Source organism: Chenopodium album, chromosome 1 (genome assembly GCF_948465745.1).
Source record: "Chenopodium album chromosome 1, dcCheAlbu1.1, whole genome shotgun sequence".
Taxonomy (NCBI): Eukaryota; Viridiplantae; Streptophyta; class Magnoliopsida; order Caryophyllales; family Amaranthaceae; genus Chenopodium; species Chenopodium album.
Genome location: NC_137834.1, coordinates 80,551,101 through 80,570,286, shown reverse-complemented (window position 1 = coordinate 80,570,286; position 19,186 = coordinate 80,551,101). Strand labels below are relative to the sequence as shown.

The 19,186-nt window shown below is 32.5% G+C and overlaps 3 protein-coding genes and 1 pseudogene across 3 annotated transcripts; 3 read left to right on the top strand and 1 right to left on the bottom strand.

Annotated features, from left to right (window-relative positions):
• Positions 1-2,680: 2,680 nt before the first annotated feature.
• LOC145636524 (F-box/FBD/LRR-repeat protein At1g13570-like) lies at positions 2,681-5,491 on the top strand. The gene is made up of 4 exons (XM_081688111.1): positions 2,681-3,515; positions 3,584-3,801; positions 3,919-4,080; positions 5,207-5,491. Exons 1-4 carry the CDS (start codon positions 2,681-2,683, stop codon positions 5,489-5,491), a joined length of 1,500 nt encoding a protein of 499 aa, XP_081544237.1.
• A 1,705-nt stretch (positions 5,492-7,196) lies between these two features.
• Positions 7,197-8,765, top strand: LOC145636517 (F-box/FBD/LRR-repeat protein At1g13570-like). Its single transcript, XM_081688105.1, has 3 exons — positions 7,197-8,054; positions 8,156-8,314; positions 8,409-8,765. The coding sequence occupies exons 1-3, from the start codon at positions 7,197-7,199 to the stop codon at positions 8,763-8,765; spliced, it is 1,374 nt and encodes a 457-aa protein (XP_081544231.1).
• Positions 8,766-10,350: 1,585 nt separating this feature from the next.
• Positions 10,351-11,613, top strand: LOC145636512 (F-box/FBD/LRR-repeat protein At1g13570-like). The gene is made up of 3 exons (XM_081688093.1): positions 10,351-10,473; positions 10,566-10,724; positions 11,344-11,613. Exons 1-3 carry the CDS (start codon positions 10,462-10,464, stop codon positions 11,611-11,613), a joined length of 441 nt encoding a protein of 146 aa, XP_081544219.1. The 5' UTR covers positions 10,351-10,461.
• A 2,500-nt stretch (positions 11,614-14,113) lies between these two features.
• On the bottom strand, positions 14,114-17,195 carry LOC145636504 (uncharacterized; annotated as a pseudogene).
• Between the last annotated feature and the right edge of the window lie 1,991 nt (positions 17,196-19,186).

Genomic DNA, 19,186 nt, shown 5'->3' with positions numbered 1-19,186 from the left:
ATGGCTAGCGCCTGGCGCCAATCCTGGTTCCAGGCGCCAAGGCCTGGGGTTGGACGCCAAACTGATTTTTAACGCGTTTTCGAAAATCTGATAAATTTCCCGTACTGGAAGATAAAATAATATAATTTCAGTCGAAAATGCTATTTGATCTGGATTAAAACTCTGAAGAGTCCTAATTGAATTAGGAATGATAAAGACTTTCTAGAATGTTCTAGAAGACTAAAACCATTCCTAATTCCTAATTGCATTAGGAATGATAAATTATATTAGGCCCTCCCCTAGATCATTAGGCCGTACTTAAAGCTCAAACCGGGCCCAGTTTAGTAAATTGGCCATAACTTCCTCAATATTCATCGGAATTGGGCTTATAATATATCGTTGGAAAGGTCTTTGCAAGCCCCATCCAACTACACCACTATTGGACCCATATCATGGACCAACCAAACTGGATTGACTGTTTTCTTAAAAATAAAGTTTTCAAAAACAGGGAGAAGAGAAAAGAAATAAAACTTTCCGCAACACTAAACCTTTCCACACTTTCGTTTCATTCGATTATGATTCGACGTGAAAGGTACTCATCACTGGGTTTGGTTTTGGGGAGACACAAATGGGTGTCTACACAATGCTAGTCCAAAGTCAATTAAATTAAAAGCAAAATTTTTTGGTACGTACTTAATTGTAATGGAGCAATAAAGGGAAGTCCGGGCTTAGCTAGAGGTGGTGCTCTAATAAGAGATCAAGAGGGGAAGTTCATATCTGGTTTTTCTACGAACTTTAGTAGATGTATAGCATTTTGAGCTGAGGTTCTAGCTTTAACTCGAGGTCTAGAATTAGCAAGAAATTTGCAAATAACTCATCTAGAAACCTAAGGCAGGGGAAGGCTCCTAATGGTGAGACTGTTCATGAGATTTCTTGATGCATCATCATACTTAATAATGACAGTTGGGAGGTAAAGGTTGCTCATATCTTTCGTGAAGAAAATCGTGTGGCGGAATAGTTGGTCAACCGCACAGTCACTCAAGATACCGACTTAGATATTCTTAATTTTTTTCCCGTAAGTCTTGGTTGTATTTTAAAGGAGGATGTTCGAGGTGTGGCCTTTCCACGCCTTGTTCCTCCGTATTTTTTTTTAACTTTTTGTTTGCTGCTTTGTTTCTTTTTTTGTGTTGTACTTTTCTTTTCTTTGTAATTGGCTTTGCCTCATTTGAATTAAAAAAATGCCAAAATATAATCACCTTTGGGAATTTTTATACTAACACAATCTGATTGAATCCTTTAACCATCAAAATTATTATGGATTTTTTTTTTCTCTTTATAAAACACTTTTTTTCCCCTAGAAACTACCTTATAATTTTTTTACCGTTTAAAAACACCTCTTAATTTTTTTAAATTTTTTTGCGAGAACACATCTTATGCATGTCGAATTTCGATGTTTATGACTTTGTATTCCGGGATTTTCTTGTTACTTAAGGGGCACATGATCTCTTAAATGCACCCTTTTTCCCCCTTTATTCCCTAATTAACAACCACCACCTTTATTTAATTTCACAGTCTTCAAAACACGTTTTAAAATGTATATATGGCATCGTTTACGTACGGGTTAAAATTACAAAGGCTCCATATTAATAAAATATACAATTAAATGATTCCAACAAGATTGTGTCAAAAAAAAAATCATATGATTATATTCTTGAGAATTTATATAGACGGAGAGAGTATTAAGGGGTTTTTTTTTTCGTGCAAGGGGGTATCTATTAAATAAACTAAAGGAACAACCGCTGACATCATATTGTCCACGTGGCAGATTTATAAGAAAAATTTTCCCACCTAAATAAAAATCTGACATCATTATATTTTCTTTGTTTTCAAATTTCAAATTTAATTTCTCATCATCTCAATCCATCTATACTCTTTAATTAATTTATTTTTCTTCTATCACCAACTTTTGATATCTAATACATCTTTCCCTTATGTTTCATCGAACAAAATACTTTGATGTATATATTTTTTTTTTCTATTTTTTATTTGCTTGATTAAAATCGTATATTAAAAATCTAACTTTTATGTATATGCTTAAATTTTCATATTCGGTTTGTTCTTCTTCAAAATTAATTTTATAAAATTAGCATTTACAACTAATGATTATGTCTCAATAATTTTTCTAATGCGTAAGAATTCATAAAATATATATTCTATATTTCAAAAAAAATCCGTGCATTGCACGAGAATAATCTAGTTATTAATTAAAGATATTCCACAGTTATACATGATGATTTTGGGATGACCGTCAACTCGTCTAGGTCTGTATTCGCATATCAGTCAATCAACAATTCATATCCTTTCAAAAAAAAAAAAAAAAAAAAAAAAAAAAAAAAAAAAAAAAAAAAATCATAAGATTGATTTAGAGCACCTTGGAATGAATCTCCAATAATAAATGTGCCGGCTCGTAAAATAAATCACAAGTACTCCGTATTTTCTTTTTTTAAATTTTCCATCTAATTCAAATTACAATCACTTTGGAAAACCAAGTGTATTTATTGATACGCGAACTGCAAAGACATAAATTGACTGGAGTTTTTTTTTTTTTTTTTTTGAATGATTAATTGACTATAAATGTAAAGCAAGCTTTTATACTCCTATGATTTATTCATACTTTTCTTTTCAAAAACTTCATCTAAAAATGGTTTCTCCTTCAAAGATATCCAAAAATGTCAAAATCAGAAAAGATCGAATCAGCAATCTGCCCATGGTACTTATTGATAGGATACTCCAACTGTTGCCACTTAATGAAGCAGCCAAGATGAGTGTGTTGTCCAAACAATGGAGGACCAATTGGTGCTGTCTTTCGAGACTTGTTTTCGACGAGGATTTCTGGTATCGGCTGAAGAACAACCATGGAGAAGTAGATAGGGAAACATACATCAGCATCGTCGACAATATCTTCCTCCACCACCAAGGACCTATTCACGAGTTCTACCTCGAGGCCCCCGACATTGAAGGAGATGAATATTATGGTAGTATAAATTCTCTAAATCTTAATCCTTGGCTAAGTTTTCTTTCAAGAAATGGTGTCAAAAATATTATCCTTGAAAATAATCAGGATAGGTCGGATGTACCTTTGCCCTCTCATATTTATTCCTGCATCGAATTGGAGGAATTGATACTGACCAAAGATATTATTTTGAAACCACCGCCCACTGATTTCAAGGGCTTTAAACATATTCGCAAACTTGAACTCAGTTTTATATTATTGGAGGGTGATATACTAAGCAGTTTGATTGCGAATTGCCCCAAACTTTCTGTACTAATTCGCAAAGCACAAAGTCTTATATGTGGCTGGCCACACGGTGTGACCATCCATTATGAGGGTTACTTTGTTAGTGTTATAGGGGTTACTCGTTCAGTTTTACCAGGGTTACTTCGTCAGTATAGTAGGGGTTACTTGGTCAGTATTACAAGGGGTTATCGGGTCACTGTTACATGGGTTACTTTGTTTTTTAATAAGTGGTCATATGGTGTGGCCAACCACACACAAGACGCACTGTTCTCAAAGATTTGTCCAACCTGAATAATCTTGTTATAGATGCACCAAAACTGGAAAGCATGAGTTTATCCGTTTCTTCTGTTGGATTGTTAAAACTCAAAAATGTTCCCAACCTTGCTAAATTTGAACTAGAACTATTTTGGGATAGTATATCAACTACTACTGACCGCAAAACTACTGAAATAGCTGATGCTATAAAACATCTTTCAGCTTCTTGTGAAATCAAATCGCTTCCCCTAAGTTCCCTTCCGTCAAAGGTAAGTTTTATGGCTAAAGGACTTCTTTTATTGATTTGAATTTATTACTCCATATGCTCTTAAAATGTTATTATGCTATACAATTTGATGCCTTTTTATTGTGCAATTTTGTGCAAGGTGTTTGTTGCAATACAAAAGAAGATCTCGTTACCGTGGGAACTTACACACCTGCATGAACTGTCTCTCGGATTACTACTTAAATCGGATGACTTTAGTATATTTTCTTCCACTTTTGATTTTCTTCGAAGATGCCCATCCATTAAGAAGTTCACTATCGATGTAAGTATATACCCTATAATGTTCGATTGACTATAAGTTTTACCATTTTCACATTTTGTAAAGGAAATTTTGTTACTTCTTATACTATATATACTCCGTGTAATACATCAACATAATTATGTTTTTTCTTTTGTGAACTATAACTTTGTAAACAACCGATAAAAATGAATATTAGTGATAAAAAATTGAAAAATAAATATTCTTTATGTTCTATAGCGCTCCACTATTCAAAATGAAAACAAATAAAATAGGATGGTTAGTTAAAAAATTGTTGGTCTATTCAAATTTTTTTTTTAAAAATGTTGGTCTTATTTTTTGCCCCCATTGATTATGGGTGAATGCCTTGATGTGTTTTGAACCATGGCCTTCACTTGTGGGATGTTCTACGTTTTCTATTAGAAAATTAGGAAAATTTGACAATTACCACCTTCTACCCATTTTAGCAATTACTACCTTTTTTTTTTTTTTTTTAAAGTACCACCTTATGTCTTCAAAAACATTAAAGGTTACCACCTTCTTGCCTCCTAACTAACACATGACGTCATTTTGGGCCCACTCTTTCCCTTCCCTCCCTATTTCCATCCCATTTCTCATTCTTAACTTGATTCTCATCTCTTCTTTCACTTTTTTTCCCCCAAAAAATCAGAATCACTTTCCAAATCAAAATTGACTAACATTATTGGTGGTTTGGGAAAAAAAGTGAAAGGAGAGATGAGAATCGAAATAGGAATGAGAAATGGGGAGGGAAGCTAAAAGATGGGCCCAAGATGACGTCATGTAGTAGTAGTTGGGAGGCAAGAAGGTGATAACTTTTGATGTTTTTGAAAAGAGAAAATGGTAATTTTTTTTTAAAAAAAAAATAGAAGGTGGTAATTACTAAAATGGACATAATAGAAGGTGGTAATTGTAAAATTTTCCAGAAAATTAAAATGAAAATATGGATAAGACTTAGAGGGACAGAGAGAGAATTATTTATTTATTTATTTATTTTGGGGTTGGGAAGGAAAATTGCATAAAGAGGTAAAGGTTCTCTTTTGATTTAGGATTTATAGAAAAGGGTGAGGTCGTGAGGATAAATGAGAAATGTGAATTATTGTCTTTTTGATGTGCTTTTCAACGTGTATAGATTGGTCGTCTACTTCGTCGTCCAAACCAAAATGTGGAAGTTGAGCATAACTATAACTATGAAAATAACTTAAAATTGGGTAATCTGGTTGAGGTGGATATTAAGGGCGTTACAGGATCAAATGCTGAGCTCAAATTCATTAAATATGTGCTCTCTTCTTCAATTGTTCTTCGAAAATTGACTATCAAAGTCAGAAAAATTGATGATGTTGTAGAATTGAAGCTGCAGAGAGAGTTGAATGCATTTCAAAGAGCTTCTCCGAAGGCACAAATTATTGTTTCATAAGAAAAACTGGGTATCAATAACTTGATCGTCATGACTTCATGTAGTTATTTTTGTGTGAAACAGTAAACTTGCTTTGATACTACTCCTAATTTTATTATTGTTAAAATAGCTTTTTAGAAAAAAATCTTAACAATTGAAATTAATTTGGATATGTTTAGGTAAATAACGTAGCGTGGTAAGTTAACTCCATGACTTAGATGCTTGTCAAAGTTTTCACCAAAAAAAAAAAAATGCTTGTCAAAGTGAAAACTATATTAATATGTATTCTAACTCATGGAACTATCCCATTTATCAAACTATTTGCATACTTATATTATTCGAGCGTGTTATGTCACCACTCGTAATACCTTTGAGAAACTGAAAATTCTGGTGTTGCTATCTGTTTATTTGGATTATCTGGATGACTTCTCTTCTGTGATTAGCTGCATTCACAGCTTTCCTAACATTGAAATAGTAAAAATCACTGTAAGTAACCCATATCTATGGTGAGATCTCTGTCTCAACCTATATAATTCACTCTGTAACTCAAAATTGGGTGAAGTATGTGCTTAAGTTTCCAACATGGGTATTAAGTAGATGTATCCATGTATTTGGTTGTAAGTGTTGGCGTGTTGTCATATGTCTATTACCCTTGTCTGAGTGTCAAGGTTCTTGGATGGATACTCGAGAATTTGAGATAAATGAAGATTCATAGTACCATAGAATTGTTCACTGTTATGAATTTATCAACGAATGACTAATAAGGTTAGTAAGTGAAGTTCTAGTGCTATTAACCATTCGCAATTGTATCTTAAAATTATGATATCTATTTTTGTACTAAATTTTTATTAGAGTATAGTTATAACATGTGAATTCCACTAAATACTTTTCCATAATGTCAAGCACAAATCTTGCTGGACGTTCCTTGGACTCCAATTTTGATTGCTTTTACTACAGAGCCTCTTGATTGAGTTTTTACTACTTGATTGGTCTCCTGTGCTTGAGCGATTTCAGTACTTGATTGAGTTTTTACTAGAGAGCCTCAAGAAGACTTCTTATTCAAGGATATTAATAATTAATGCAATTAAATTGGTTTCATAGAGCTTCATGTTGCCACCTCACCTTCTACTTCATGTTGCCACCTCACCTTCTTCTGATCCTGCTTAAGAGACTAGTGACTGGCATTACTTTTTTGTTTTGTAAGTAGCCCACAAGGGAGTAAATGAATCAATGAATGATCCTTTGGTAGTTGTACATAAGACTTACAATTATAGTTTATGGTTTGTGTCTCACTGTTGTTTTATTTCATTTGCTTCTAGTTTAAATTGCAGAAGGAAAATGTTCCTGTGTGTAAATTGAGGTTTTGGATGAATTGTTTTTCTGCTATGTTACTTGGACTCGATACCCATGTCCAACATGGGTAGGTGTCCAAGCGACCGACTCGGCTATTTTGTGAAAAAATTCCATGATTTTGAACTAAAAGTGAAGTGTCCTAAAAAAATAGTCTCCTTACTAGATCTTATTATAAACCCTATTTTATCTTGTTTGAACTTATTTGCTCTAATTAAATTTATTAGCTTTTATAATTTTATCTTAGCTCAACTTAGAGTATACATACCATTATCATGCATAAGTTCTTGTACTCTATAATATAAAAGTCGGAGAAAATTAAATTAGATTGGTTTAGAATACTTTAGCTTACAATTAAAGAATTTAGGAGTATACTATGGTTTCTCCATCTGAGTTTTCAAGCAATACCAGTATTATGGAAGATAAACAAGATTTAATCAGCAATTTGCCAAATAATGTCATCGACAAGATCATAGAAATCTTGCCAATATCCGATGTAGCCAAGATGGGTGTGTTGTCTAGAACTTGGAGGAACTATTGGTTGAATCTTGGTAGCCTTGTTTTTGATAATATTTTTTCGAAATCACAGCGCGATGACAATGGAAAACTAGATTTGTCAAAGTACCACTCCATCATCAACAATATACTCTTTCGACACCATGGTCACATTCACACGTTCCATCTTTACATCCCGGAAGACGAAACTGGTGGTGAAGAAACACTTAATTTTAGTCCTTGGTTATCTTTTCTTTCACGGAATGGTGTCAAAGATCTAGTATTTCTGAATCTGCTTGACACTATATTACCTTTGCCATCTTATATATATTCTTTTGTCGAGTTAGAAGAGATGACTCTAGGTTTTTTCACTTTGAATCCTCCACCTAATGACTTTAAGCGGTTTGAACGTCTATGGAGACTTGTACTTTGCGAAATGAAATTCAACATTGACATCGGGAGTTTAATTGCGAATTGCCCCAATCTTGCTAGGTTAAAGCTAATGGACTGCACCGGGATAAACCATCTTGCTATAGACGCGCCAAAACTCAAAAACTTATCTATCAAAGGCGAACTTGGATCCTTGGATTTTATAAAAGTTCCTAGCCTTGTCAGTTTAGAATTAGCCGTGGAAGGCGAATGGGATAACCGTTCATGTACACAATTAGCTGATGCCTTCAAGAATATTGCAACTTCATGTAAACTCATGTCTCTTCAAATTGGGCTTAGTTTGTCTAAGGTAAATTATATGAAAAAAAAAAAAGATATATATTTCCTTTGTCTCTATATTTTTTTTTAACAAAGTGTTCATTAATTTGATGGATGGTTTTGTTGTGGAAGTTATTGGCTGCAGGTGGTATAATGAGACCCCTTCCATTAGCACTCACACATGTTAACAAGCTATACTTCGTCGACAAAGACTTGGATAACTATGGTGTATTTTCTTGCACATTTGGCTTAATTCAAAGCTGCCCATCAATCAAAAAGCTTGGAATTTCTGTAAGTAGCTAGCTTAAACATATATACTATTGCATAATTTGAGACTGATGATGATTATTATGCGCAATGTCCCCTAATAAAATCTCGTGCACAGGTTACTCCAAGCAAAAATTTAGATGTTCAGCATAAATATTGTTACGATAACAAGTTCAAGTTGGATCATCTACTTGAGGTGGAATTTGAGGGCATTAAAGGGTCACGCGCAGAGGTCAAATTGATTGAATATGTGCTTTCTGTCTCGAATGCTCTTGAAAATTTGTTTATCGTACTTGGAAAGCTTGATTACAATTCAGCATTTGCGTTGCGAAAAGAATTGATTGGTTTGAAAAGAGCTTCTCCAAATGTACAAATTGTATATCTAGAGAAATCGAAGACGTGGCCATGTGACTATTGTAAGTCTTCTAGTTGTTGTTCTCCTACTCCGCAGGCTTTAGAGCAATTGAGACTGTGATGAAATCAGTCAGTGATTTGGATACAATACATTTACTTGAACGTTTAAACAAGTGGGAACTTTTTCTATTTTTATTAATTTTAGATGGATTTCAACCTTTTTTTTCTTAAGAAATTTCAATTGTGGAGATATTGTTATGTTTTGAGTATAGTTTAAAAAAGGAAAATGCTTAATTTAAGGTTTGACCATCCTTAAAAAAAAAAAAAAAAATCAACCAATGAGATTAAAGTATAGTGGTAGTCCATTTGAAATGGACCACTGTAGAAACATCTTTAATTCCACCATTGCCATAAGGCCCACAACAAATGTATAAGGCTCGTCGTTTCTTTTTGTTTATGCCCTGTTCTTTTCACATTAAAAAAAGTTAAATAAAATTAAGATTAGTTTAGTATAATGTATAAAGCTCATCGTTTTTAGGCCACGACTCTTCAACTGTCCATTGTTCGTGAGCTTTTGGGTGAGCTGTGATTGTGTCGATATGTTTTTTTGGCCTAGAAGAATGACTTTTTTTTTTTTTTTTTTTTTTTTTTTTTTTATCTAATTGATTCTTTGAGAATACTGGATGCTAAAAACCAACATATCTAATTGATATGTTGATTATGGAATAGGAGAAATGAAATGATTTCCATAATTATTATGTATGACTTATTGACCGTGAAGGTATCAATTACTTGTTTGGGAACCAACAATTGATATTCATGAGATAGATACATATAGCACCTTGTATTTCCACTAATAAATGTGACGCCTCGTAGAACAAATTACAAGTACAACGTATTTTCTTTCTAAATTTTCCCATCTAATTCAAATTATATTCACTTTGGAAAACAACGTTTATTAATTGGTTCGTGAATACGTACTTATAATTACTCTACTCGTATTATATATCCAAAGCAAGCATTTTATGATTCATTCCCATCCATTACAACTTTCATATTCAAACTCTAATTATCATCAAATGGTTTCTCCTTCAAAGTTATCTACAAATGTCGAAGGCAGACAAGATCGCATCAGCAATCTGTCCATGGTACTTACTGATAAGATACTCGAACTGTTGTCACTTAACGAAGCAGCCAAGATGAGTGTGTTGTCCAAACAATGGAGGACCAATTGGTGCTGTCTTAGGAAACTTGTTTTCAATAGGGATTTCTGGAAGCGGCAGAATCGCAATGGCAATGGAGGATTGGAGTGGGAAACATACACCAGCATCGTCAACAATATCTTACTCCGCCATCATGGACCTATACATGAGTTCTACCTTGAAATCCCTCGCATTCGACAAGATAACATTTATTATAATGAATTTCTCAATCTTAATCCGTGGCTATGTTTTCTTTCAAAAAAATCACTCTCGGAAATATGTGGTATTCTGTAAGATATGTACCTTTGCCATCTCATATCTATTCCTGCATCGAGTTGGAGGAATTGATACTGAACAGGTATTTTATTTTGAAACCTCCACCCACTGATTTTGAAGGCTTTAAACATATTCGCAAACTTGAGCTCGATTCAATAACAATTGAGGGTGATATATTTCAGAGTTTGATTGCGATTTGCCCCAAACTTACTATACTAACGCTCAAGTATTTGGGCATTAATTCAATTGATCGTGAAGAAGCTGCTGAAATAGCTGATGTCATAAAAAAACCTTGCAGCTTCTTGTGATCTCAAGTCGCTTCACCTAAGGGACTTCTTCATGTCGTCTACGGTAAGTTTTATGGCTGAACAACTTCACGAATTAGATTCTATAATGTTTTTAATATACTATACATATTGATTATGTCTATTTTGTTGTGCTAGCTCTTTGTTGAAATCGAAAAAATGAAATCGTTTCCTTTGGCACTTACCCACCTCTGTGAACTGTCTCTGGGAGTACTTGATTTGGATGACTTTGGTGAATTTTCTTGCACTTTCGGTTTTATTCAAAGCTGCCCATCCATTAAGAAGCTCGCTATCAATGTAAGTATCCTATTATTTCCGAACTACTTCAAGTGTTTTTTTGAAACAAAACTACAAGTTTTTAACATTTTGGAAAACAAAATTTTGTTAACCTCATGTCCAATAATCTACTTTCAAGTTTTTACCTTCTAATAAGTGTCTTCTTTTGCAATTTATTGAGTGATATGGCAATGATCAAATAGAATTACCTCGACGGATAAGAGCTTATCTTAATGAGAAATAATTGGGGTTAGTTTTATAAACAAGTGGATCTAATCTTTTAATGGTTAAAAATAAAATTAGAGGGATTGCTTGAATGGACAAATGAGTTATTTATATTTTTAATGATCTTACCTGTACTTTATGGTTAAATTAAAGTTATTTACATAAATAATTGAATAATGAATTAATGATAATTTTTATGAACAATTGTGGCCACACTATATGGCTAACCAAACACAAGATTTATTGTTTTGCGGGATAGAGAGTAAGAATTAGTCGGCTTTTATGGGGGGGTGTTTGGGAAGGAAAATTACATAGAGGATTAGTGATTAGGGTTGTCTCGGATGCGAAGAAGGGTTAGATTGTTAAAAAAAAATACAAAATGAAAATGTGAAGTTTTGTCTTCTGATATGTGTAGGTTGCTTCAAGGGAAGATGTGGAAGTTGAGCATAATTATGATTATGACAATAACTATAAGTTAGGGCAACTGGTCGAGGTGGATATTAATGGTGTTACAGGTTCAAAACCTGAGCTCAAATTGATTGAATATGTACTTTCCGCTTCAATTGTTCTTCAAAAATTGACTATCAAATTCGGAAGAGTTGATAATGTTACAGAGTTGAAGCTGCATAGAAAGTTGAATGGGTTCCGAAGAGCTTCTCCAAAGGCACAAATTGTTTTTGAGTAAAAATTTCAATGTCTTGGTCAATTATGTGAGACAGTAGCCTCTGATGCTTCAATGCAACCTAATTTTGTTTTATTATTATAATTATATTTTTCTTTGAAGAACATTTTATTTAATTATGGAGTATTATTAATGTGCTTTTAATTTTTTTGTTTATTAACTTAAGCAATTGAAAATTTGAAATTGGGTTGGATATTGTTTTGGGAAATTTCATATTATATACCTCCTGTTCTTTATTATATTGGCAGGGTTAATAAAATCTTAATAGTGCTTGATCGGATTATGAAAGACGTAGTAATATAGGTTCAATTTTAACACACTGATATTGATCTGACCTTAACTTGATGCAAACCTAAACATGATCCAATTAAAAGATTAGACCTGATAACTATTTGATTCAACCTTACCCCAAACTCAAATTTAATAGCTATTAACCCGCCTAAACTCGACTTGACACAATCCGAACCTAAAATTGAACTCAACCTGAATTTGACTCGAATCAAACCTGACCTACACCCCAAGAGGATGAATGACCCGAGATTCTCGAGATAACCCGAACCGAGATTGACCCGATTTGAACCTGAACCATATGATTTGGAGGCTAGATTGACCCAACATAATTTGAAATCTGATCTGACCCAACTTGAACCCAACTTGAATACCCGAATTGATAGCTCTACTATAACGTACAATATTGATGAAAGAAATAAAAAGAAAACCCAAGAGGACTAATTGATACTTCCTCCACTCTTTTAATATGCGGCTTGTAATAGTAAATTTACTTTTTTTTTAGTTTTTGATTGGGAAAATTTTGATGTGAGAGAAAAGTGATAAAGTTAATAAAGTGCTAGTCAAAGTAAAGATATGGTCCCTTAAACCTAAAAATAGAATGAAGCAAATATAAGGAAAATTAATCATACGAATAAGTGCTTAGGAAGTAGTGAATAGTGATTAAGAATAGGAGTGTCAACATTGGACCTGACCTATTCAAAAAAAAAAATTAAAATTAAAATTTCGACTTACATAGACACAATAATTTTAAGTACTACTTTATATGACTTAAGTTTGAAATCAGACCCAATCTAACCTCATCTCACATAATCCGACTTGGACACTCAAATTAAGGCCCTGTTTGATTAACCTTAATTTTGCTGAACTGAAATTATTTTTACTGAACTGAACTTATTTTTACTGAACTGAAATTATTTTTACTGAATTGAAATTATTTTTCACTGATTTTCTATTATAATTCTTCTTTAAGAAAACTGAATTTTACTGAACTGAACTTATTTTGAGCCCTTTCTCTAAATAATGTTGGGAAATTATCTAATTCCCAAATTACAGCTAGACTTTTTTTAATTCCCACCATACCGTCCACGTCACCGGTTCAGTGGGAATTTTTAAAAAAAACGGGTTTATTAGAAAATCGCTACTTCAAGTAGCGGTGTGCTACTGAAAACCGCTACTTCAAGTAGCGGTTTACATATTAGAAACCGCTACTTGAAGTAGCGGTTTGTATTTACTAATTACTGATTTACAGATATTTTGTTTTTAAAGAAAACTTACAAAACAAACCCATAAACCGCTACTTCAAGTAGCGGAGTTTTGAGAAAAACCGCTACTTCAAGTAGCGGTTTACAAAATTAAAACCTATACTTGAAGTAGCGGTTTGTTGCTGGACCGAGAAAAAAAATCGGTTTGTATTCCTTAGCTGACGTGGACGGTATAATGGGAATTAAAAAAAGAGTAGCTGTAATTTGGGAATTAGATAATTTCCCAACATTATTTAGGGAAAGGGCTATTATTTTTACTTAACTAAAATTAATTTTACTAAACTAAAATTATTTTTACTTAATATTATTTTTTTAACGTGAAGAGAACAGGCCTAACACCTCTAATTGAAAATATACAGTGCTATGGTTTCATTAAAAGAAAAAAATAAAAACAAATGGTAAGAGCAAGATTAGCCCTGAGTCTTAAAACTCTAAGTGACATCATCATTTTTAGATTTTGTGATCTTAAGACAAGACTTTGTTTTTTTAATGCATTTAGGGCGTGTTCGGCAAAAGTAGCTGTGTGGGTAGCTGTTAGCTGTAGTAGTAGCTGCCAGCTGTATACCTAGCTGTTAGCTGTCAACTAGCTGTTAGCTGTGAATATTTAAATATTTTAATAGTAGTGTTCGGTAAACTAGCTGTTGAGTCTATATAATTTAATTTAATAAAAAAAATTATTATTTCATTAATTATAATTATATTATTAGTCAAATTCTTATAACAAAATTTAAGGTGTGATTTATAAAATTAAGTACACAATTTCTTGATTACTATCAAATACATTTGAAAGGACAATGTACAATCTATCAAAATAATAAATAAATAAAAATGAATAAGTGTATACAAACATTTTAGTAAGAATATTTATTTGCTTAACAAGCTAAAAATTACTCTAATAAAAAAATACACAAATCGTTTTATTACAATAAATAATTACGGCGTCTAGCTTTTCATAAACTATCAGCTATATGGTCACGAATAGCCTTCATTTCAGTACTATCACCTTCTCTATTGTCACAATTTGATCCAGCATGATTAATATCCGGCAGCTCGAATGATGGAATAAAATCTGGGTAATCCTCCAACACTCTAAAAAGGGGATCAGTTGGTGAATTAATTCTAATATAGTTGTGTAGGGCAAATGTAGCAACCACCATTTGTATTTGTGTCTCAACACTGTATTTTGACATTTTGATAAGTATCTTCCATCTCTACTTCAAAACTCCAAAAGATCTTTCGATACAACTTCGAAGGGATGAGTGCCAACGATTAAAAGTTTCTTGTTTATTTTGAGGAGGTACATTCTCAAATTGTGACTTATGATACCTCAACTTAGGATACGGTACTAAATATTCTCTACGATCTGGATATCCTTTATCAGCCAAGTAATACTTACCTAATTGCACCAAATCAAACAATGTTAAATATATATTTATATATATTATAAGAATTTATTTAAATAAACTTTATTATAATTACCTCTTAAAAAAATATATAAACTATAAGCATACCTTGAGAAGGAGTAGGAAATTTCATCTCTGGGGTTTCAATTGCATGAAGAAAAACACGAGTATCATGTGCCGAACCTTCCCACCCCGCCGATACAAATGTAAAGCACATATCAAAATCACATGCAGCTAAACATGGGCAACGGGTCGTGCCGTGCCGTCGCGAGCCGTGCCTGGCCGTGCCGCGGTGGGGGTCGTGTCGTGCCGTGCCGTGCCGGCTCCGCGGCGGGCCGTGCCGTGCCTAATTTTGGCACACCCCAGCCCACGGCACGGCACGGCCCACGTGCCTGGCAGGCCGTGTCGTGCCGGGCCGCGGGCCAAACCGTGCCACTTTAATTTTTTTATTTTATTTATTTTTTAAAATAATAAATGTAAATAAAAAAACGATAAATATTTTTTAGTACAACTTAATTTTATATAAGTAATGTGATTAATTTATGTTTATGTTAATGTTAATATATTTTGTTTAGAACAACTTTATTTTAATTAAGGTTATATAAATTATTTATCTAATTATGATTAAATTTATATAAACAAATAAAAACAATTTTACTAATTTAGCAATAAACAACAATGCATATAATAAAAAATAAAAAATTTCGAGTGCGATAATCCGAAAACACAAAAACTTGAAGAATAACTTATTTTATCATATGCCGGGAGCCGGTACGATAAATCGATAATACAAATAATTAATGATAATTAAAAATCGTACAATATTTGGTGAATAACTTCATTTATTATACGGAATACGAAGTTCGATATTACAAAAATTGTACAATAGTGTATAATGGTGAGTAAATATAGGCCTCGTGCCGTGCCGGGCCGTGCCCGGCCGTGCCACGTGCCGTGCCGGCGTGCCGGCCCACGTGCCGGCCATCGTGCCGCGTGCAGTGCCCGTGCCAAAACTATTTTTTTTGTTCACGGCCCGGCCCACGGCCCACAGGTGGGCCGCCGTGCCGTGCCGGGCCGTGTTGGCGTCGTGCCGGGCCCGTGCCCACCTTTACATGCGTGCAGCCAAAACATTAAATGTAGGAATTCCTTTTCGCCCTCTATAAGGCATTTGTTGGGCCTCAGGTATACATGCCTCTATATCAATACATCCAATAGCATCCTATTAAAAAAGTATAATGATGATATATATATATATATATATATATATATATATATATATATATATATATATATATATATATATATATATATATATATATATACATAATTATAAATAAATAAATATAAATATATATAATTAGATAAATCATTACCTTAAAAAAAGGCATATATCTATTATCCGTGGAAATTTTCGCTGGCACGCCTTTAAAACTAGGATCATAGGGTCTTATAATATCATGCGCAAGCCCCTTTACCTTTCTACTAGAGATTGAGTAGAGAACTTCATGAATAACTCTACTTATTGTATCGCCGGATTGTTGAAAACGCTCACACAAAACTCTATTTGATACCCCTTGAGCCAGTGCATATAATAAAATGCAAACTTTCTCTACTATAGACATGTTACCACTAGCTTTCAATCCATATTTTGAAGATAAGTCGTTACATAGTCTCAATAATAATCTTGGCTCCATTCTAAATGCATTGACACATCGAATAGGATGACCATTTAGCACTTCCCTTATCCACTTTTCTCCCGTAAAATTTGAAGTCATACACGGTTCCTTATAGATATACTTACAATAATAAGTATATATTAAAGATATAGCATATGCTATTGCAATCCAAAATTTACGCTTTCTATCGTCATCAATGTCCATATCTGTAATTACATTTCAATAACAAGTGATGAAACAAAACACATAGATATTATATATATATATATATATATATATATATATATATATATATATATATATATATATATATATATATATATATATATGTTAAACTAAATTTATTAATATTAAAAAATGAAATTAATTACATGTACCAACACTACTATTTTAGGAGCAAATAACTCGAAATAAAATTTAGTAACAAATAACTAATGAAGCTACTTATTTTAAACATATTGAATGATAAAAATCGAAACTACCTAAAAAGATCTTATCTAATTGTCTTTATTCAAATATAAGTGTTGCAACCATCTAAGCCTACTCTCATCATCATCCATATTCAAAAACACCTCTCTCTTAGTTTGATCTTCAATCACAGAAATAGCATAAAACCAAACATCACAATATTTCTCTAAAATATGGTTTTGTACCATAAGATTGAGAACTTGCATGGCAGTAGTAATTGTGGATGAAGATGGTTAAGTACTTGCATTAGGTGTGCTACTTTGAGCCATAAGCTTAACACACTCTGTCATTTCACCAATTTTATGAAACAACATTGTTGATCCTGCTGATTGTCTTCTCTTACGCTTCATTTGGACAACATTATTCTTTGTTATAGGTTGCTTTTGGGCCTTTTTAGAAGCATGAGTACTAGCATTTGCACCTTCATTAGTCACTTGTAAAGCACCACCCGGATTTGGTAACACTAAATTCTTAGCTTGTTCCATAAAATTTTGGAAAAAATTATCATTCATTAAATCAGATGTAAATTGGTCACTTTAAAAAAAGTTACTCCCATTTTCCGGATTTTCTTCATGCTCTTCATCATAATTCTCATGTTCTATGTTTTGCTCTTCAATATTAATAACAGGGTCTGTTGAAGGTGCATACACATTATCCCCCGTAGCACATGAATCTCCAAATAAACTATCCCATTTGTTTTCAAGCTTTGCACTAATACCCTTATGACGAAATTTTTTGAAATCTGATTTCTCCTACAAATTCATTAAAAAAAAAAATCAAATTTAAATATGTCATATAATTCTATTTTAATGAATAACAGAATCCTATTTAAAATTTAATGTGTACACACCTTAATTTTTTGATCCCACCATTCATTCGTGGCATCAATTCTACCAGATTGCGGATTCCATCCTAAACCAGTTTCTTTTGATTTCAAAGCCTTTCAATGACGCCAATCTTTTCTCATTGTATCATATTTATGCTTGCAACTATTTGTATTTATAAACACCCATCCAATTCTTTTTTCAACTTCCGTTTGAATTTCCTTCCACTTAAAAAATTGTGAACGACCATTGTCTTTAATAAATTGAAGGCATACATCACACAATATCATCATGTTTTCATCATTCCATTTGAAAATGTCTTTAGTTGCCTCCTGTTTACTAGATGAAGCCATCTAGTATGAAACCCAAATTTATTAATATATATTAAATTTGTATAGTATATGAAGACATACATGCTACCTTAAAAAGAAGTGTATCAAAAAGGAATGAAATTCTTCCTTATTCCCATTGATTAAGATCATACTAAGGTTATATACATAGCTAGCATAACACTAGTCTTAAATCTAGGTGATCTATATGAGTACAACTGTACAACATTCTAGTTGATTATCCAATATTCTAGCTAACATATGTTAAACATAACTATCTACATAAATATAGATATCTTATTTTATCTTGTTCCATTACTTGATGACGTTGCTTAGATGAAATTGTATTGGTCTTTTACGAAAAAAAATCCCTGTTTTTCTACTCTCTACTTTGTCTCCTTCAATCTAGGATTTAACAATTTAATTTTAGCATTTAGAGACCACCGTAGTACAAGTACATAATTCACAACTTGATTGTACTTTGAGTCATATAATGATAATATAGATTTCTGAAATAGCTAATCAAATTCAGCTTACAATTCAATAATATTAGGTGGTAGAAATAATAAGCATTGATGATGAACTTTATTAATTATATTTATTGTTTTTTTTTCCCAGTCACCGGTTAGCAATTTGTACAGAACTTTATTAATTATAATTGTATTTATTGAATTTTCTTTATCATGGAATATTACTTGTGCTAAGCTACGTTACTTGAAGCTCAATCTAAATCTAATTCAAAAAACCTAAATAGAACCACAAGAGTTTTTTTGTAGAAAAAATAGAATATGAATTCATACCTTAATTCGAGAAAAGCAATGGGAGATGAGAACCACAATTCGACCCGATGCTAATATCTACAATAGGAAAAACATACAATAAAGCTTAATTCATAATACTAGAAACCAATAATTTAAGAAGACATATAAGAAGACAAAATTTACCAGAGCAAAGCAATGCAGAGCTACGTCTTTTGTGAAGGAATGACAATTTTTTTTTTAAATGATTTGAAATGAAGAATGCAAAATAGAATGTCAGATCAAGTCATATATAGGGCTATATAATATTTGAACGTTAGACATGAGATAATCATCAAAATAAATTTCAACCGTTAAAATTTTGATAAGTATTAAAAACAGTATTTCAAATTTGAAGGATAAAAAAAACAGATTGGATTTTATTTCCTAAAATTTTGGATAAAAATTCTATACCTATTTTTCAAAAAAAAAAAAAAAATTACAAAAATAGCAAAAAATTCCCACAGCTAATCCAACGATAAAACTTATAACTTTTGGCAAAAGCTACTTAAAACACTAAAAGCTA